At 45.0% G+C, this 23,114-nt stretch overlaps 1 protein-coding gene across 1 annotated transcript in view; it reads left to right on the top strand.

The window, feature by feature from the left end:
• Positions 1–23,114, top strand: part of PARP10 (poly(ADP-ribose) polymerase family member 10) — a 279,539-nt gene that overhangs the window by 164,775 nt on the left and 91,650 nt on the right. Inside the window, exon 8 of the mRNA XM_063921070.1 lies at positions 10,214–10,331. Within this exon, the coding sequence (XP_063777140.1) occupies positions 10,214–10,331 (118 nt within the window). The remainder of the gene's footprint in view (positions 1–10,213; positions 10,332–23,114) is intronic.

Raw genomic sequence — 23,114 nt, 5'->3', positions numbered from 1 at the left:
AGCACACGTATCGATTCATCAGTGCATCCGCCTGCTGGGGATGATGGTAGCGGCCTACGAGGCTCTACAATGTGGCCGATTCCACGCCAGGGTGTTCCAATGGGACTTACTGGACAAGTGATTCGGATCGCACCTACACATGCACCGGAGGATAATCCTGTCAACAAAAGCCAGAATTTCACTCTTGTGGTGGCTTCAAAGTTCTCACCTCCTGGAAGGACGCAGGTTCGGGATTCAGACTTGGATCCTGGTGACCACAGATGCAAGCCTCTGAGGTTGAAGAGCAGTCACGCAAGGGGAAAGCTTCCAAGGATGATGGTCAAGTCAAGAAGTACTCCTTCACATAAACATTCTGGAATTGAGAGCTGTGTACAACAGCCTTCATCAAGCGGCACACCTTCTTCAAGGTCGTCCCATACAGATCCAGTCAGACAATGTAACGGCAGTAGCTTACATAAACCGCCAGGGCGGGACAAAAAGCAGAGCGGCAATGGCAGAGGTGACAAAGATACTCCTCTGGGCAGAAAGACATGCAAAAGCTCTGTCGGCAATTTTCATTCCGGGAGTGGACAACTGGGAAGCAGACTTCCTCAGCAGACACGATCTCCATCCAGGAGAATGGGGCCTCCACCCAGAAGTCTTTGCAGAGGTAGCAGAGCGTTGGGGCGTTCCTCAAGTAGATATGATGGCATCACGTCTCAACAAGAAGCTTCAGAAATATTGTTCCAGGTCAAGAGACACACAAGCAATAGCAGTGGATGCACTGGTGACCCAGTGGGTTTTTCAGTCGGTGTATGTATTCCCTCCACTTCCACTAATACCAAAAGTTCTCAAGATCATCAGAAGAACGAGGGTTCGAGCAATTCTCATTGCTCCAGACTGGCCAAGGAGGGCTTGGTATCCAGATCTTTAGGAGTTATTACTGGACGATCCTCAGCCTCTTCTTCTTCGCAGTACTCTATGAGGGGTAGCTGTAAAAGAAAAAAATGAAATTTGATATTCTATGTAGAACAAAGATAAACTAAGAGCAAATATCAATATCAAATTATGGACTATCCAACTCAATTTATTTTTACAGCTTCCCTTCATAGAGTACTGTGTATGCTGTGACATTTCTATCAGCCCCCACCACAGATATAAGAGGTCAATTTAGGTGAAAAACGGAAAACTAGTAATTTCAAAGTGATTAAAAAAAACCAGTAGACAAGATCTGAGTATAACTATTCCCAAAATATTCCATTTCTGACATTTTATTCCTTCCCACTGAAATACAATCCAAAAAATAGACTTTTTTTCAAATCTGACAATTACAGTAACTTTGACCTTAACGGTCAGTGATACGGAGGTGAGGGAGGGAAATAGTAATCTGACAAGAACTGTAGCTTGAAGTGTGCTGTAAATAATGGTTGTTATCCCGGCTTTCTCTGACTTTCCTAAGATGAGATATTGCATTTACCCCACATGTCCGCAACAGTGAAAAAGTCATACGCCATGATACAGAACTGCCGCCATCTTCACATGAAGGGAAATAAAAATAAACTGATGGTGGTTTCTGACTACTCACACATACAAATAACAACCAGGGCTGCACCACTCCACATTCATCCAGGACACAAACCTTGGGCATAAGTACCGGCCCTGAAACACAAGAATTATTATTCATCGTTTCTTATATAGCGCAGCATATCCCGTTGCGCTTTACAATTGGAGGTTACAATTCCACTGCTATTATCACAGTATCTTCTACTATTATTTGAACCTCATTGTTTATTATATAAACCATTATTACGCGGATTCAGAACCGTGTACTGTGAATTGTGTGGATTTCCGTGGCAGTTTAGCAGGCTTTCCTTGGCACAATCTGTGTATGAGATGTGGTGGCGTGGCACTGGTCCTGGACTTGGCTTCTTTACAGGAAGGTCTGGTCTGAAAGTTTTCAAATTCATCAATTTTGCATCTGACCCGGCCAGTTTTGAAGAAAAGGTTGTAAACACCCCAATTTCTGAGCCACCCTTCCCACTGGCGCGTCTTAGGGATGCCCTTGGTGTTCTAGTGTCCATTGGGGGCATTGGACACCCAGCCTCTTGCAATCTTGTTCTCCTTATTAGATTTAGTTTTAAATGTGGTTTGTGAGTGGAGATCCCTGTTTCTCCATTCTCTCATCCATTCCCCATATTTGTGCTGTTCCACTTTGTTAGAAATCAGCGGGTTATGGGGTACGGTGGAAGAGGAACCTTCATTTCTAGAGTCAAAATTAAAGGACCCTATCCCCAAAGCAAGCCTTCTCTATCTCCCAGTGTTCCAGTATCTTCCAGTGCAACAATACACCATGGTGTTATCCCAACCTTTATACACCATATACCATGGTGTTATCCCAACCTTTATACACAGTATAGTATGGCTGTACAGTATAGCATGGTGTTATCCCAACCTTTATACACAGTATAGTATGGCCGTACAGTATAGCATGGTGTTATCCCAACCTTTATACACATTATACCATGGTGTTATCCCAACCTTTATACACAGTGTAGTATGGCTGTACAGTATAGCATGGTGTTACCCCAACCTTTATACACAGTATAGTATGGCTGTACAGTATAGCATGGTGTTATCCCAACCTTTATACACAGTATACCATGGTGTTATCCCAACCTTTATACACAGTATACCATGGTGTTATCCCAACCTTATACACAGTATACCATGGTGTTACCCCAACCTTTATACACAGTATAGTATGGCTGTACAGTATAGCATGGTGTTATCCCAACCTTTATACACAGTATACCATGGTGTTATCCCAACCTTTATACACCGTATACCATGGTGTTATCCCAACCTTTATACACAGTATAGTATGGCTGTACAGTATAGCATGGTGTTATCCCAACTTTTATACACAGTATACCATGGTGTTATCCCAACCTTTATACACAGTATACCATGGTGTTATCCCAACCTTTATACACCATATACCATGGTGTTATCCCAACCTTTATACACAGTATACCATGGTGTTATCCCAACCTTTATACACAGTATAGTATGGCTGTACAGTATAGCATGGTGTTATCCCAACCTTTATACACAGTATACCATGGTGTTATACCAACCTTTATACACAGTATATTATGGCTGTACAGTATAGCATGGTGTTATCCCAACCTTTATACACAGTATACCATGGTGTTACCCCAACCTTTATACACAGTATAGTATGGCTGTACAGTATAGCATGGTGTTATCCCAACCTTTATACACAGTATACCATGGTGTTATACCAACCTTTATACACAGTATAGTATGGCTGTACAGTATAGCATGGTGTTATCCCAACCTTTATACACAGTATACCATGGTGTTATCCCAACCTTTATACACCGTATAGTATGGCTGTACAGTATAGCATGGTGTTATCCCAACCTTTATACACATTATACCATGGTGTTATCCCAACCTTTATACACAGTATACCATGGTGTTATCCCAACCTTTATACACAGTATACCATGGTGTTATCCCAACCTTTATACACCGTATACCATGGTGTTATCCCAACCTTTATACACAGTATAGTATGGCTGTACAGTATAGCATGGTGTTATCCCAACCTTTATACACAGTATACCATGGTGTTACCCCAACCTTTATACACAGTATAGTATGGCTGTACAGTATAGCATGGTGTTACCCCAACCTTTATACACAGTATAGTATGTCTGTACAGTATAGCATGGTGTTATCCCAACCTTTATACACATTATAGTATGGTTACACAGTATACCATGGTGTTATCCCAACCTTTATACACATTATAGTATGGTTACACAGTATACCATGGTGTTATCACAACCTTTATACACAGTATACCATGGTGTTACCCCAACCTTTATACACAGTATAGTATGGCTGTACAGTATACCATGGTGTTATCCCAACCTTTATACACATTATACCATGGTGTTATCCCAACCTTTATACACATTATAGTATGGTTACACAGTATACCATGGTGTTATCACAACCTTTATACACAGTATAGTATGGCTGTACAGTATAGCATGGTGTTACCCCAACCTTTATACACAGTATAGTATGTCTGTACAGTATAGCATGGTGTTATCCCAACCTTTATACACATTATAGTATGGTTACACAGTATACCATGGTGTTATCCCAACCTTTATACACATTATAGTATGGTTACACAGTATACCATGGTGTTATCACAACCTTTATAAACAGTATACCATGGTGTTACCCCAACCTTTATACACAGTATAGTATGGCTGTACAGTATACCATGGTGTTATCCCAACCTTTATACACATTATACCATGGTGTTATCCCAACCTTTATACACATTATAGTATGGTTACACAGTATACCATGGTGTTATCACAACCTTTATACACCGTATACCATGGTGTTATCCCAACCTTTATACACAGTATAGTATGGCTGTACAGTATAGCATGGTGTTATCCCAACCTTTATACACAGTATACCATGGTGTTACCCCAACCTTTATACACAGTATAGTATGGCTGTACAGTATACCATGGTGTTATCCCAACCTTTATACACAGTATACCATGGTGTTACCCCAACCTTTATACACAGTATAGTATGGCTGTACAGTATACCATGGTGTTATCCCAACCTTTATACACATAGTATGGTTACACAGTATACCATGGTGTTATCCCAACCTTTATACACAGTATACCATGGTGTTATCCCTACCTTTATACACATTATAGTATGGCTGTACAGTATACCATGGTGTTATCCCAACCTTTATACACCGTATACCATGGTGTTATCCCAACCTTTATACACATTATAGTATGGCTGTACAGTATACCATGGTGTTATCCCAACCTTTATACACAGTATACCATGGTGTTATCCCTACCTTTATACACAGTATAGTATGGCTGTACAGTATACCATGGTGTTATCCAAACCTTTATACACATTATAGTATGGCTATACAGACAGTGTACCATGGTGTTATCCCAACCTTTATACACAGTATATATAGCTATACAGTACAGCATGGTGTTATCCCAACCTTTATACACAGTATAGTATGGTGTTATCCCAACCATTATACACAGTATAGTATGGTGTTATCCCTACCTTTATACACAGTATAGTATGGTGTTATCCCTACCTTTATACACATTATAGTATGGCTATACAGTATACCATGGTGTTATCCCAACCTTTATACACATTATAGTATGGTTACACAGTATACCATGGTGTTATCCCAACCTTTATACACATTATATATGGCTATACAGTATACCATGGTGTTATCCCAACCTTTATACACCGTATACCATGGTGTTATCCCAACCTTTATACACAGTATAGTATGGCTGTACAGTATAGCATGGTGTTATCCCAACCTTTATACACAGTATACCATGGTGTTACCCCAACCTTTATACACAGTATAGTATGGCTGTACAGTATAGCATGGTGTTACCCCAACCTTTATACACAGTATAGTATGTCTGTACAGTATAGCATGGTGTTATCCCAACCTTTATACACATTATAGTATGGTTACACAGTATACCATGGTGTTATCCCAACCTTTATACACATTATAGTATGGTTACACAGTATACCATGGTGTTATCACAACCTTTATACACAGTATACCATGGTGTTATCCCAACCTTTATACACAGTATAGTATGGCTGTACAGTATAGCATGGTGTTATCCCAACCTTTATACACAGTATACCATGGTGTTACCCCAACCTTTATACACAATATAGTATGGCTGTACAGTATACCATGGTGTTATCCCAACCTTTATACACAGTATACCATGGTGTTACCCCAACCTTTATACACAGTATAGTATGGCTGTACAGTATACCATGGTGTTATCCCAACCTTTATACACATTATACCATGGTGTTATCCCAACCTTTATACACATTATAGTATGGTTACACAGTATACCATGGTGTTATCACAACCTTTATACACAGTATACCATGGTGTTATCCCAACCTTTATACACAGTATAGTATGGCTGTACAGTATAGCATGGTGTTATCCCAACCTTTATACACAGTATACCATGGTGTTACCCCAACCTTTATACACAGTATAGTATGGCTGTACAGTATACCATGGTGTTATCCCAACCTTTATACACAGTATACCATGGTGTTACCCCAACCTTTATACACAGTATAGTATGGCTGTACAGTATACCATGGTGTTATCCCAACCTTTATACACATAGTATGGTTACACAGTATACCATGGTGTTATCCCAACCTTTATACACAGTATACCATGGTGTTATCCCTACCTTTATACACATTATAGTATGGCTGTACAGTATACCATGGTGTTATCCCAACCTTTATACACCGTATACCATGGTGTTATCCCAACCTTTATACACATTATAGTATGGCTGTACAGTATACCATGGTGTTATCCCAACCTTTATACACAGTATACCATGGTGTTATCCCTACCTTTATACACAGTATAGTATGGCTGTACAGTATACCATGGTGTTATCCAAACCTTTATACACATTATAGTATGGCTATACAGACAGTGTACCATGGTGTTATCCCAACCTTTATACACATTATATATAGCTATACAGTACAGCATGGTGTTATCCCAACCTTTATACACAGTATAGTATGGTGTTATCCCAACCATTATACACAGTATAGTATGGTGTTATCCCTACCTTTATACACAGTATAGTATGGTGTTATCCCTACCTTTATACACATTATAGTATGGCTATACAGTATACCATGGTGTTATCCCTACCTTTATACACAGTATAGTATGGTGTTATCCCTACCTTTATACACATTATAGTATGGCTGTACAGTATAGCATGGTGTTATCCCAACCTTTATACACATTTATAGTATGGCTACACAGTATATCATGGTGTTATCTCAACCTTTATGCACATTATAGTATGGCTATACAGTATAGTATGGTGTTATCCCTACCTTTATACACATTATAGTATGGCTACACAGTATACCATGGTGTTATCCCAACCTTTATACACATTATAGTATGGCTATACAGTATACCATGGTGTTATCCCAACCTTTATACACATTATAGTATGGCTATACAGTATACCATGGTGTTATCCCAACCTTTATACACATTATAGTATGGCTACACAGTATACCATGGTGTTATACAACCTTTATACACATTATAGTATGGTTACACAGTATACCATGGTGTTATCCCAACCTTTATACACATTATAGTATGGTTACACAGTATACCATGGTGTTATCCCAACCTTTATACACATTATAGTATGGTTACACAGTATACCATGGTGTTATCCCAACCTTTATACCCATTATAGTATGGCTGTACAGTATAGCATGGTGTTATCCCAACCTTTATACGCATTATAGTATGGCTACACAGTATACCATGGTGTTATCCCAACCTTTATACACAGTATAGTATGGCTGTACAGTATACCATGGTGTTATCCCAACCTTTATACGCATTATAGTATGGCTACACAGTATACCATGGTGTTATACAACCTTTATACACATTATAGTATGGTTACACAGTATACCATGGTGTTATCCCAACCTTTATACACATTATAGTATGGTTACACAGTATACCATGGTGTTATCCCAACCTTTATACACATTATAGTATGGCTGTACAGTATACCATGGTGTTATCCCAACCTTTATACACAGTACATATAGCTATACAGTATAGCATGGTGTTATCCCAACCTTTATACACATTATAGTATGGCTGTACAGTATACCATGGTGTTATCCCAACCTTTATACACAGTATATATAGCTATACAGTATAGCATGGTGTTATCCCAACCTTTATACACATTATAGTATGGTTACACAGTATACTATGGTGTTTTCCCAACCTTTATACACATTATAGTATGGCTATACAGTATAGCATGGTGTTATCCAACCTTTATACACATTATAGTATGGCTACACAGTATACCATGGTGTTATCCCAACCTTTATACACATTATATATGACTATACAGTATAGCATGGTGTTATCCCTACCTTTTATACACATTATAGTATGGCTATACAGTATAGCATGGTGTTATCCCAACCTTTATACACATAGTATGGCTGTACAGTATACCATGGTGTTATCCCAACCTTTATACACATTATATATGACTATACAGTATAGCATGGTGTTATCCCAACCTTTGTACACATTATAGTATGGCTACACAGTATACCATGGTGTTATCCCAACCTTTATACACATTATAGTATGGCTATACAGTATACCATGGTGTTATCCCAACCTTTATACACATTATAGTATGGCTATACAGTATACCATGGTGTTATCCCAACCTTTATACACATTATAGTATGGCTACACAGTATACCATGGTGTTATACAACCTTTATACACATTATAGTATGGCTACACAGTATACCATGGTGTTATACAACCTTTATACACATTATAGTATGGTTACACAGTATACCATGGTGTTATCCCAACCTTTATACACATTATAGTATGGTTACACAGTATACCATGGTGTTATCCCAACCTTTATACACATTATAGTATGGTTACACAGTATACCATGGTGTTATCCCAACCTTTATACCCATTATAGTATGGCTGTACAGTATAGCATGGTGTTATCCCAACCTTTATACACAGTATAGTATGGCTGTACAGTATACCATGGCGTTATCCCAACCTTTATACGCATTATAGTATGGCTACACAGTATACTATGGTGTTATACAACCTTTATACACATTATAGTATGGTTACACAGTATACCATGGTGTTATCCCAACCTTTATACACATTATAGTATGGTTACACAGTATACCATGGTGTTATCCCAACCTTTATACACATTATAGTATGGCTGTACAGTATACCATGGTGTTATCCCAACCTTTATACACATTATAGTATGGTTACACAGTATACCATGGTGTTATCCCAACCTTTATACCCATTATAGTATGGCTGTACAGTATAGCATGGTGTTATCCCAACCTTTATACACAGTATAGTATGGCTGTACAGTATACCATGGTGTTATACAACCTTTATACACATTATAGTATGGTTACACAGTATACCATGGTGTTATCCCAACCTTTATACACATTATAGTATGGTTACACAGTATACCATGGTGTTATCCCAACCTTTATACACATTATAGTATGGCTGTACAGTATACCATGGTGTTATCCCAACCTTTATACACAGTACATATACTGTAGCTATACAGTATAGCATGGTGTTATCCCAACCTTTATACACATTATAGTATGGCTGTACAGTATACCATGGTGTTATCCCAACCTTTATACACAGTATATATAGCTATACAGTATAGCATGGTGTTATCCCAACCTTTATACACATTATAGTATGGTTACACAGTATACTATGGTGTTTTCCCAACCTTTATACACATTATAGTATGGCTATACAGTATAGCATGGTGTTATCCAACCTTTATACACATTATAGTATGGCTACACAGTATACCATGGTGTTATCCCAACCTTTATACACATTATATATGACTATACAGTATAGCATGGTGTTATCCCTACCTTTTATACACATTATAGTATGGCTATACAGTATAGCATGGTGTTATCCCAACCTTTATACACATAGTATGGCTGTACAGTATACCATGGTGTTATCCCAACCTTTATACACATTATATATGACTATACAGTATAGCATGGTGTTATCCCAACCTTTATACACATTATAGTATGGCTACACAGTATACCATGGTGTTATCCCAACCTTTATACACATTATAGTATGGCTATACAGTATACCATGGTGTTATCCCAACCTTTATACACATTATAGTATGGTTACACAGTATACCATGGTGTTATCCCAACCTTTATACACATTATAGTATGGTTACACAGTATACCATGGTGTTATCCCAACCTTTATACACATTATAGTATGGCTGTACAGTATACCATGGTGTTATCCCAACCTTTATACACATTATATATGACTATACAGTATAGCATGGTGTTATCCCATTCCTACGTGCTATTGGATATTATATAGGATCATATTACTGTTATTAGATCTGACGTCTGATGTTCTGCTCTCTGTATCTTGCAGTATACGGATCCCTGGAGTTTTGTTTATGATGTTCTAGGAGCAGACATGTCTCCTGTGCAGACCACAGTGAGTGAGAAGGTGTCTGAGCCGGAGGACCTGCTGCTTGCTGCAGACATGGGTAAGTGTCATATCATGTAAGATAACCTCATCTGGGAATCACACATACATGAGTCTTATGGTATCCGTATGGAAGATAGTAAGACAGGTAATATATCAACGCCAGATGGCTGACGGTCAGTGGCTAGACAGGGTCAAAAGTTCAACTTGCAAATGGTCGACACTAAACCATGTCTTGTAAATGTGCGCTCCTTATAAAAAACGTCCGAGTGCGGCCGCAACCCACACGTCTACCGGACGTCATTTCATCACTGCCATGGTTTCTCATGATTGTTAGGGTTAGACAGCGGACTGGGACAGTTGGGGTTAGACTGCGGACGGGGACAGTTGGGGTTAGACTGCGGACGGGGACAGTTGGGGTTAGACTGCGGACGGGGACAGTTGGGGTTAGACTGCGGACGGGGACAGTTGGGGTTAGACTGCGGACGGGGACAGTTGGGGTTAGACTGCGGACGGGGACAGTTGGGGTTAGACTGCGGACGGGGACAGTTGGGGTTAGACTGCGGACGGGGACAGTTGGGGTTAGACTGCGGACGGGGACAGTTGGGGTTAGACTGCGGACGGGGACAGTTGGGGTTAGACTGCGGACGGGGACAGTTAGGGTTAGACTGTCGGAGGGGACAGTTGGGGTTAGACTGCGGACGGGGACAGTTGGGGTTAGACTGCGGACGGGGACAGTTGGGGTTAGACTGCGGACGGGGACAGTTGGGGTTAGACTGCGGACGGGGACAGTTGGGGTTAGACTGCGGACGGGGACAGTTGGGGTTAGACTGCGGACGGGGACAGTTGGGGTTAGACTGCGGACGGGGACAGTTGGGGTTAGACTGCGGACGGGGACAGTTGGGGTTAGACTGCGGACGGGGACAGTTGGGGTTAGACTGCGGACGGGGACAGTTGGGGTTAGACTGCGGACGGGGACAGTTGGGGTTAGACTGCGGACGGGGACAGTTGGGGTTAGACTGCGGACGGGGACAGTTGGGGTTAGACTGCGGACGGGGACAGTTGGGGTTAGACTGCGGACGGGGACAGTTAGGGTTAGACTGTCGGAGGGGACAGTTAGGGTTAGACTGCCGGAGGGGACAGTTAGGGTTAGACTGCCGGAGGGGACAGTTAGGGTTAGACTGTGGACGGGGACAGTTAGGGTTAGACTGCGGACGGGGACAGTAGACTGCCGGAGGGGACAGTTAGGGTTAGACTGTGGACGGGGACAGTTAGGGTTAGACTGTGGACGGGGACAGTTAGAGTTAGACTGTGGACGGGGACAGTTAGAGTTAGACTGTGGATGGGGACAGTTAGGGTTAGACTGTGGACGGGGACAGTTAGGGTTAGACTGCCGGAGGGGACAGTTAGGGTTAGACTGCCGGAGGGGACAGTTAGGGTTAGACTGCCGGAGGGGACAGTTAGGGTTAGACTGCCGGAGGGGACAGTTAGGGTTAGACTGCGGACGGGGACAGTTAGGGTTAGACTGCGGACGGGGACAGTTAGGGTTAGACTGCGGACGGGGACAGTTAGGGTTAGACTGCGGACGGGGACAGTTAGGGTTAGACTGCGGACGGGGACAGTTAGGGTTAGACTGAGGACGGGGACAGTAGACTGCCGGAGGGGACAGTTAGGGTTAGACTGCCGGAGGGGACAGTTAGGGTTAGACTGCCGGAGGGGACAGTTAGGGTTAGACTGCCGGAGGGGACAGTTAGGGTTAGACTGCCGGAGGGGACAGTTAGGGTTAGACTGTGGACGGGGACAGTTAGGGTTAGACTGTGGACGGGGACAGTTAGGGTTAGACTGTGGACGGGGACAGTTAGGGTTAGACTGCGGACGGGGACAGTTGGGGTTAGACTGCGGACGGGGACAGTTGGGGTTAGACTGCGGACGGGGACAGTTGGGGTTAGACTGCGGACGGGGACAGTTGGGGTTAGACTGCGGACGGGGACAGTTGGGGTTAGACTGCGGACGGGGACAGTTGGGGTTAGACTGCGGACGGGGACAGTTGGGGTTAGACTGCGGACGGGGACAGTTGGGGTTAGACTGCGGACGGGGACAGTTGGGGTTAGACTGCGGACGGGGACAGTTGGGGTTAGACTGCGGACGGGGACAGTAGACTGCGGACGGGGACAGTAGACTGCGGCCGGGGACAGTAGACTGCGGCCGGGGACAGTAGACTGCGGCCGGGGACAGTAGACTGCGGCCGGGGACAGTAGACTGCGGACGTGGACAGATAGGGTTAGACTGCGGACGGGGACTGATGGGGTTAGACTGCGGACGGAGACAGTTGGGGTTAGACTGCGGACGGAGACAGTTGGGGTTAGACTGCGGACGGAGACAGTAGGGTTAGGTACTTGGAGGATCGTTATGGTGATTGTGGTCGTGTCAACTTTATAGTTGTCTGTTATGTTCTAAGGCAGGGGTGGGGAACCTTTTTTCTACCGAGGGCCATTTGGATATTTATAAAATCCTTCGGGGGCCATACAAAAATTCTCAACTTAAAAAATTACCCTGCCCCCCAGTAGGTCTGCCCTTTAGAGGTACTGTGCGCCAAAAAATGGGTGTGGCCAGTTAAAATGGGACGTGATACACATATGCCCCCAATAGTGCGGTGCCAGATCTACAATTGCCCCCACAGTGCCAGGTATACAGATGCCCCCACAGTGCCAGGTATACAGATGTCCCCACAGTGCCAGGTATACAGATGTCCCCACAGTGCCAGGTATACAAATGCCCCTCACAGTGCCAGGTATACAGATGTCCCCACAGTGCCAGGTATACAAATGCCCCTCACAGTGCCAGGTATACAGATGTCCCCACAGTGCCAGGTATACAAATGCCCCTCACAGTGCCAGGTATACAGATGTCCCCACAGTGCCAGGTATACAGATGCCCCCACAGTGCCAGGTATACAGATGTCCCCACGATGCCAGGTATACAGATGTCCCCACAGTGCCAGGTATACAGATGCCCCTCACAGTGCCAGGTATACAGATGCCCCCACAGTGCCAGGTATACAGATGTCCCCACAGTGCCAGGTATACAGATGCCCCCACAGTGCCAGGTATACAGATGCCCCCACAGTGCCAGGTATACAGATGCCCCCACAGTGCCAGGTATACAGATGCCCCTCACAGTGCCAGGTATACAGATGTCCCCACAGTGCCAGGTATACAAATGCCCCTCACAGTGCCAGGTATACAGATGCCCCCACAGTGCCAGGTGTACAGATGTCCCCACAGTGTCAGGTATACAGATGTCCCCACAGTGTCAGGTATACAGATGCCCCCCACAGTGTCAGGTATACAGATGCCCCCCCACAGTGCCAGGTATACAGATGCCCCCCCACAGTGCCAGGTATACAGATGCCCCCCACAGTGTCAGGTATACAGATGCCCCCCACAGTGCCAGGTATACAGATGCCCTGCCCCCCCCCCCCTCCCCTCCGTGCTGCTTTCGGCAGGACACGGAGGAGAGCGCGGCTATGTTGGGCGGCGGCGGCATGTAGGACTTGAAACCAGCCGCCGGTTCGAGAGCCAATCAGAGCTCGCGGACCGGCAGACGCGGCTTCTGATTGTCTGCCGGTCCGCGAGCTCTGATTGGCTCACGAACCGGCGGCTGGTTTCAAGTCATACACGCCCCCGCTCCCACCCGTCAGCCGCGCTCTCCTCCCTGTTCTGACAGCTGAGACACGCTGCCGCCGGACTGAGCGGCAGCGTGTCTCACTGACACAAGCTGGTGGGCCGGACCAAACGGCTTCGCGGGCCTTATACGGCCCGCGGGCCGGAGGTTCCCCACCCCTGTTCTAAGGTTATATGTAATTCTGTATTGTTGATCCTCTATCTTTTTCATCCACTAGGGGGCACAGGAGTACCCTTGGGATATGGACGGGGCGTTAGCAGGGATAGGCACATTTAAATATTTAAATGTGTAACCCTCCTTCCCCCTCCATACTCCCAAGTACCCCAGTGTTTTTATGTGCCTCATGGGATAGGACATACTGGATTCAGCTTTCAGATATTTTACTTTTTACTTTTTTCACCACAGCCCTTCCCAGCTTATTAAGAAGCTTGGGTCCTGGTCTGTGTGTGAGCAGAAGAGTCTTGTCAGCGGCCGCGCACAGATCATACGTGCGCTCCCGCTGGCTGCTGTAACTTCGTCACCGCAGCGTCAGGGTGGCTGAAGGGGAAGACGGCCGCAGTCCGCTCACAGCCTGCAGCGACTCCCCTCTCCCTGCGCATCTTGGTACTCGGACGCGGACAGTTTGCACTGTTATTGCGGTCTGTCAGTTACACTCCCGGCATCGCTCACAAGGGGGGGCAGGTGGCAGGTTGTAATCGCTGGGGGGGGGGCTTACTCCCGTGGCTTATTGGGCACAAGTACTGGTGAAGTATTGTCCTTAGTACAGGAAATGTGTATATACAAAGGTATCTTTATTTCACACTGTACTTCTATATAATTAGCCACATGGCTGGAGGCCATTTTAGCAGCATCTTCCTGGTTCTTCTTCCTGGGCTTTCATGTAGCCTACAACACTCGGCCACTGGAGGGTGCAGGGGTGGTGTTAGGAATTTCTGTAAAGCACTTCTTTAACATAGTTACTGTGTGTCAGATTCTAGTTTATACACACTTTAGTCAATGTCTGTGCGAGTGTTACCTAATGGAATCCACGTGCACAGTGGGAATACCAGTCCACATACGGACATCTACCCTGATCCTATTTGGGCACGTAGTAAGGCGGCTCCATCTAACTCTATATAACACCGTCTGAGCTGCTAGAGTGAGTGCGTGATATGTCAAGGACTTTGCAAGGATTACCAATGTCCAAGTCTTGCTCAATTCCTATCAGTAGCCATCATTGGTCACATGCTAACAGTTTCAGCTGTGTCGCAGTCTGACGATTCAATGCCAGACCTCATATCTATCACACACAAGGCCACGAGTCACAGCCAGTCATAATCCCAGCGCAAGGTTCTGAGTTATACTGACACTAAGGAGCCTATTTCAATGATGGCGTTTTATTGGATAAAACGCAGCGAGCACCGGTGTGGGTGTGTGTTTTCTTTATTCTAATTCTCTTATTAAGCCATTCTCTATACCAGAGTATATGACTATTCAGTGGGAGAATACACCAGCAGTGCATTCCTCGGTGTCAGAACTTTCCAATAGGTTAACTATTCGGTCCCAGCTGCAACTACGCTTCATGACCCGTCAGAGCGTACATTCAGGCTGTGCTAAAGGCAATGTATATGCTGTAGTTGGGGTTTGGATTAACGACGTTATAGTTGCATAGGCAACGTAGTTTGTAGCCGGATCTTGCCTTAGAACAGGGTCTACTTCTTGCTAATCACATCTGTAGATCTGCTGAGTAATTACGCATGGCTGCTATACATGTCAGCCAGGTTTTCTCTGATGTCAGCATCAATCTTTGTGGTTGATAGACACTTTGCCTACACAGGTGGAGGCAGAATCAATAGAAACGTTTCCTTACACGGGCAATATGTTATTTACTCCTAGATTAGGAAAATTCATTTCTCAGGCTACGGCGTGAAAGTCTGTTTTACGGCCATTGTCACACCACTTCCTAAAGGGAAACGCACTACACCAGCCTTCACATCTTTTAGACCTCAGTCCTTTCAAGGCTATCCTACACACAGTACACGTGGTAGAGGACGTGGTTTTCAATAAACCACTAACCGTCGTTCAGACACAAAGGCTGCTGTCAAGCCGCGGCATGGCGACCTTTCAACTGTCTCGATTCTTCTTTTGAGGGAGCAAATCTTCAGATGTTTCAATTGACGTGACTTCGGAAAGCCACAGATCTGTGGATCCACAATTTAGTGCTCAAAACATTACAACATAGAGTTCCATTGTCTACCACCTTTGTGTGGTTTATCAAGACAACATCCAAAACAAGCCTGTCTGTGTCAGAAGACATAAAGGCAGTCCTGTAGAGCGCAATTCAGTCTCTCGTAGATTCAAGGTTATTATTATTACAATCTTTTTGTAGTACCACAGCCGGACGGCTCAGTCATAACCATATTGAACCTAAAGAGCCTCAGTCAGTATGTGACTTACTACATATTTAAGATGGAATTCCTGCGGTCAGTGATTGCAGGTTTACAACCACAGAAATCGTCATTTCACTGAAGCTCAAAGATGCGTACCTACGCATTCAATTCTGGGACACCACATCAGGCATACTTAATGGTTTGCAGTACAACAAAACCATTATCACTTTCAGGCATTACTGTGTGGCCTCCCATCAGCGCCTCGGGTAGTCACAAGGGTGATGTCTGTGATAATAACTCATCTCAGATCCCTGGTAGTGATAATAGTTCTGTGATTAGACGACCTTCTCATCAATGCTCCTTCAACATACCTTACTAGCATACAATGTACTGGTTCAGCACGGTTGGATTGTTAACTTCTACAAATCAAGTTGGGTTCCGTGTCAAGGAATTAAATTCCTAAGAAATGAGTTTGTAGACAGTAGATCAATTAATTTATCTGCCAAAACAAAAAGCACAAAGTATTTGTCCTCTAGTACAGTTGTGCTCAAGCCACAGAAAGTCTGGGGGCACTTGTACATGCGGGCCGTCTTTAGAAGCACTCTACTTCGGCAGTGTGCACTTACGCTCTCTTCAACTGAATCTTGCTCAGACTTTTGTCTACAGATTCATCAGATAGTGCGCTTGTATCCAAGGGCTAGAGTATCACTATTCTCGTGGCACTACATACTCAATTTCACTACGGGGAGACTGTTCCGAGTCTGGGCTTACCTAATGCAGATGACGGACGCAAGTCTCAGAGGTTGGGGAGTAGTAGTCCTACATATCAGCTTCTGGGTCTATCATCACACCAGGAAAGATTACTGACAATAAATGTCCAAGAACTCGAGTCAATTTACAATACATGGTGAAAGGAAGTTCACATGCTCCAGTCTCAGGCGTTCAGTCAGACAACGCGACGGCAGTCACATAAATCACCAAACAAAAAGGGACTCGAAGTTGCATGGCTAGGCGACAAGTTGTTTGAATCCTGATTTGTGCCGAGCATCACCAAGTGATATTGTCGGCAGAGTTCATTCCAGAAGTCGACAACTCAAAAGCAGATTGTCTCAACCTTCTGAATTTTCATCCACAAGTATGGGCGTTACATTCGGGAGTGTTATAGATGTTAGTCCAGCGGTGCAGTTACCCCACAGCTGGACTAATGGCTTCTCGCCAACGTCATCAAACACCCAATATGTGTTTAAAACAAGAAATCCAAAGGCAGTGGCAGTGGATGCTCTCACAATAGCGTGGCCATACAGCCTTGGGTATCTGTTCCACCTTCTACGCTGCTTCTTTGGTGGCTGAAGCAGGTCAAATAAAAGTCCACAACAGTCATGCTAGTGGTGCCTCATTGGCCTTACAAAGTGTGGTTTTTGGATCTCCGCGGTTTACTCGAAGTCCAGACCTAATACAACAGGGTCCGTTCCTTTAGCCCAATTTAGTGCAGCTGCGTTTGACTGTGTGGCTGTTGAAACCGCCCTCTTAAGACGAGAGGGTATTCCAGATTCGGTTATACCATCCATGTTACGTGCTAGGAAGCCGGTTACGGCAGCTCATTATCACAGGATTTGGCGAGCTTTATATAGGGTGGTGTGAAGTTCAGAAGTTGTTGACTTCTTTCAGGTTATCCCGTCTTTTGCTATTTTTACAGACGGGATTAGATGGAGGACTATGTTTATCTACACTAAAGGTGCAGGTCTCTGCCTTGTCAATTTACTTTCAAAGGCGTTTGGCTCTATTGCAAACAGTAAACACTTTCCTGCAAGGTGTCCTCAGAGTTCAACCTCCATTTATACCACCTACAGCGCCATGGGACTTGAATCTAGTTTCAATTTTTGAACCCTTACAACAAGTGGATATAAAGTTTCTCACTTGGAAAACAATTTTTCTTCTAGCCTTAGCTTTGGCAAGGCATGTTTCAGATTTGGGTGCCTTGTCATGCAAGCCACCGTATTTGGTGTTTCATGATGACAGAGCGGAACTTCGGACGAATCCCGCTTTCCTACCAAAGGTAGAATCATCCTTTCACATCAATCAACCAACAGTAGTTCCTATGTTATCAGAAGGTTCAGGAACTCCAGCTACGTTAGATGTGGTACGCGCATTGGGGGTAATTCCGAATTGATCGCAGCAGGAATTTTTTAGCAGTTGGGCAAAACCATGTGCACTGCAGGGGAGGAGATAAAACATTTGCAGAGAGAGTTAGATTTGGGTGGGTTATTTTGTTTCTGTGCAGGGTAAATACTGGCTGCTTTATTTTTACACTGCAATTTAGATTGCAGATTGAACACACCCCACCCAAATCTAACTCTTTCTGCACATGTTATATCTGCCCCACCTGCAGTGCACATGGTTTTGCCCAGTTGCTAACAAAATTCCTGCTGCGATCAACTTGGAATTACCCCCATTACGCGTTTATGTAGCCCGAACGGATGCATTGTTTGTTCTCTCTGATGCAGTCAAGATGGGTTGGCCAGCTTCCAAGTAGACCTTATCCTGATGGATTAAGCTGACCATACGTCAGGCTTACCTTCATGCTAGGTTACAGCCGCCTGTATCAGTTTCAGCTCATTCCACACGTTCTGTTGGAACTTCATAGGCAGCTGGTCGTGGGGCTTCTACGACGCAGCTTTGCCGTGCGGCTACATGGTCATCAGTGCACACGTTTGTGCGCTTTTACAAGTTTGATACGTTTGCGGCATCGGCATCTAGCTTTGGCCGCCTAGTGTTACAGGTGCCAAACAGCTCTCCCGCCCAAGGGGGAAACTTTGGTGCGTCCCAAGAGTACTCCAGTGACCCCTAGTGGATGAAAAAGAAAATAGAATTTTGGGACTTGCCAGATAAATCCTTTTCTTTGAATCCATAGGGGGCACTGGACGCCCACCCAGAGCAGTTTTACCTGGTTGTGGTAAGTTCAGAAAACCTTATGGTAGCACGTTATCACCAACTAATTCTGATGGTAAGGTGATTGTTATCTATTGTCGTGTCAACTTTCTAGTTGTCCATTATGTTATGTGTCAACTTCATAGTTGTCTGTTATATTATAATGTTGTTATATGTAATTCCCCATTGTTCATCCTCTCTGTCGCCCCATTGTTCAGCTCAGTAAAAAAACACTGAGGCATCTTGGGAGTATGGAGGAGGGAGGAGAGTTACTAATTTAAATATTTAAATGTGCATATCCCTGCTAACGCCCCATCCATATCCCAAGAGTACTCCAGTGCCCCCTGTGGATTCAAAGAAAAGGATTTACCCTTGCAAGTACCAAAATCCTCTTTTCTCTTACGTCCTAGAGGATGCTGGGGTCCATATTAGTACCATGGGGTATAGACGGGTCCACCAGGAGCCATTGGCACTTTAAGAGTTTAATAGTGTGGGCTGGCTCCTCCCTCTATGCCCCTCCTACCAGACTCAGTCTAGAAAATGTGCCCAGAGGAGCCGGTCACAGCTAGGGGAGCTCTATAGGAGTTTTTCTAGTTTTATTTTTTTAAACAGAGTTAGGCACAGGGATACTGCTGGCAACAGCCTCCCTGCTTCGTGGGACTAAGGGGAGGAGTAGTGTCCGCCCTGCGAGGTCTGAGCCACTATCTCCGCTGACAGGACACTGAGCTCCTGATGGTGTCAATCACAAGCCTCCGAGGCGTCCGCTTACTCCCGCAACACGCCGCCACCCCCTAACAGAGCCAGAAGACATCGGTGGTGAGTAGGTTGCCGGAAACTCGACAAGCGGGTAGCCGGTGAGTATGGCGGCATCAGGGTTGGAGCGCAGTACTGACGCTGCGCTCCGGAGGGCTCAGAGGTACTGAGGTGCGGCGCTGTGAGGGGCACCCTGGGCCAGCGCATTACCCTTATAACTGGTCACTATGGCTATCAGGGATGTGTTTCTGATGCTGGCGCAGTTTTTACCTCAGGCCAGTATAATCCTAAAGTGCGGGAAGACGTGCCATGAAAGGCTGCGGAGCTCCTCAGAGTGGATCCAGCAGCTCACCAGCGCCATTTTCTCCCTGCAGATCACACACACAGACGCTGACACGGAGCGCTGACCCTCCACATAACTCCAGCTATCCTGTGCGGTACCAGGGGTTATAGAAGGGGGGAGAGTGTTGTTCACAATTTTACACTGTGTATTCTATTAAGATTACTCAGTCAGCGCCAGGCATTTATCATAATACTGCCTGCTGGGGCGCTGTGTGTGCTGGCTCCTTATACTCTGTGTCTCTCTGAAGGTACCTGGGGGGAAACTGTGTCTGACATTTTCGTGTGTGTGTGTGTGTGTGTGTGTGTGTGTGTGTGGTGTATGTTTCTCACATTACCATGTCCAGGGACGCTGTGTCTTGTGCTGCAGAGTGTGTATCTTCTCCAGAAGAATCCATTCCATGTACTCAGGACTGCAATGTACTGTCTCAGCCCTCTGAATCTGAACCCCAGTGGGTGGCTTCTATTAAGGGAATGATATCCCAGATTTCATCTAGAATAGCTCATAATGAGACTGGAACACAGGTTTTGAAAAGATCTGTAGAGGTTGTGTCGTGTTCTGCTTCCACTACCTCATCCAAGACCCCTGATGTATATCCTACAAAGCGTGCTTTTGCACAAATAACGCAAGTCGACACGGATACCGACTCTGATACAGGAGGGGGATATTCTGGGGTGGGGGGGGGGCATCCCTTGCTAAGGGGGTGCAGCTCATGACTGAGGCTATTAGGGATGTGTTACACATTACTGATAAGGTTCCTGAGCAGGTGGAGGAGGCTTGCTTCACTGACCATAAGAAAACCTCCCGTACCTTCCCTGCGTCTAAGGAATTAAACGCATTATTTGAGAGATCCTGGGAAACCCCGGAGAAAAAATTCTAGATCCCAAAAAGGGTACTTGTGGCTTTTCCTTTTCCTGTGGAGGATAGGAAAAAGTGGGAAAACCGCCCTTTAGTAGACGCATCTGTATCTCGACTGTCTAAAAAGGTGGTTTTACCGGTCCCTGGGTCCACCGCTTTGAAAAAAACGGCAGACCGCAAGATTGAGACCACACTCAAATCCATATACACTGCTTCAGGCGTGGCGTTAAGACCCACTATTGCCTGTGCATGGATTTCTAAAGCCATAGTACAGTGGTCAGGCACATTACTAGAGGACTTGTATTCAATGGATAGAAGTGACATTGAATTGTTTTTAAGTCACATACAGGATTCTGCAGGTTTCATGGTGGAGGCCATGAAGGACCTGGGTCATCTGAATGCAAGGACGTCTTCCATGGCTGTCTCGGCACGCAGGGGACTCTGGCTGCGCCACTGGTCTGCAGGCGTGGAATCCAGGGGAAGTGTGGAGAACCTACCCTTCACAGGTCAGGCTCTATTTGGGGAAGCTTTGGATGCGTGAATCTCCACGGCAACCACTGGTAAGTCAACCTTTCTTCCCTCAGCCACTCAGACTCCGAAGAAATCCTTTTCTACATCTACAATGCAGTCCTTTCGGACCACAAAGGTTAAGAAGTCCAAATCCCTGACCACCTTCTTCAGAGGTGATCGGGGAAAATCCAGAAAACCTGCTCCTGCAGGTTCCCAGGAACAGAAGCCTGGCTGTGTTTCCTCAAAATCCTCAGCCTGACGGTGGACCTCCCAGCCTGGAGAACGGGCAGGTGGGAGCGAGACTCAGACTTTTCAGTCACGTCTGGGTATCATCCGGCCTGGATCCCTGGGTACACGATATTGTGTCCCAGGGGTATAGTTGAATTTCAAGAGCTCCCACCTCACAGATTTTTCACATCAGGCTTACCAGCTTTGCTGACAGAATGGGCTACGCTACAGGAAGCCATTCACAAATTGGACAGGGCAAATGTTATTGTTCCGGTTCCACCTCATATGGAATACAAGGGTTACTATTCAAACCTATTTGTGGTACCGAAACCGGATGGTTCGGTCAGACCAATTTTGAACCTGAAGTCCTTAAACCCTTATTTGATGGAATTCAGGTTCAAAATGGAGTCTGAGAGCGGTGATCTCAGGTCTGGAGGAGGGAGAATTTCTGGTATCCCTGGATATCAAGGATGCGTACCTTCACATTACAATCTGGCCGCCTCACCAGGCTTATCTAAGATTTGCACTGCTGGACTGTCATTATCAGTTCCAGGCACTGCCATTCGGCATCTCCACGGCACCGAGGTTGTTCACCAAGGTGATGGCAGAGATGATGGTTCTCCTCCGCAAACAGGGAGTGACATAATTCCATATCTGGACGATCTGCTGATAAAGGCGTCGTCCAGGGAGAGGTGGTTTCAGTCCATTGCTCTCATGACTCGACTGCTCGGGGATCATGAATGGATCCTGAATCTTCCAAAGTCACATTTGGAGCCGACTAGAAGATTGTCTTTCCTAGGGATGATCGTTGACACGGAAGTGCAGAGGTTGTTTCTACCGGTGGATAAGATGTTGGTGAGTCAAGCAATGGTCCGGGGTGTCTTGAAGCCTGCCCAGGTTTCGGTTCATCAGTGCATTCGCCTTCTGGGGAAGATGGTTGCCTCCTGCGAGGCTCTGCAGTACGGAAGATTTCATGCACGGTCCTTCCAACTGGATCTCCTGGACAAGTGGTCGGCGTTTTTTAGCACACTCCCTGAAAACGCTGAGTTGCCGCCCAGAAACACCCATTCCTGTCAATCATACTACGAACACTCGAGGGACTGAAAAACGTCGCTGGAGCTTGTGTAAAACTACAAAGTTTTGTGTGAAAGTACTTAGCGCATGCGCATAATTG

This window comes from Pseudophryne corroboree, chromosome 5, assembly GCF_028390025.1.
Source record: "Pseudophryne corroboree isolate aPseCor3 chromosome 5, aPseCor3.hap2, whole genome shotgun sequence".
Lineage (NCBI taxonomy): Eukaryota > Metazoa > Chordata > Amphibia > Anura > Myobatrachidae > Pseudophryne > Pseudophryne corroboree.
Note: the sequence above shows the minus strand (reverse complement) of the source record. Positions and strands in the feature narration are given on the sequence as shown.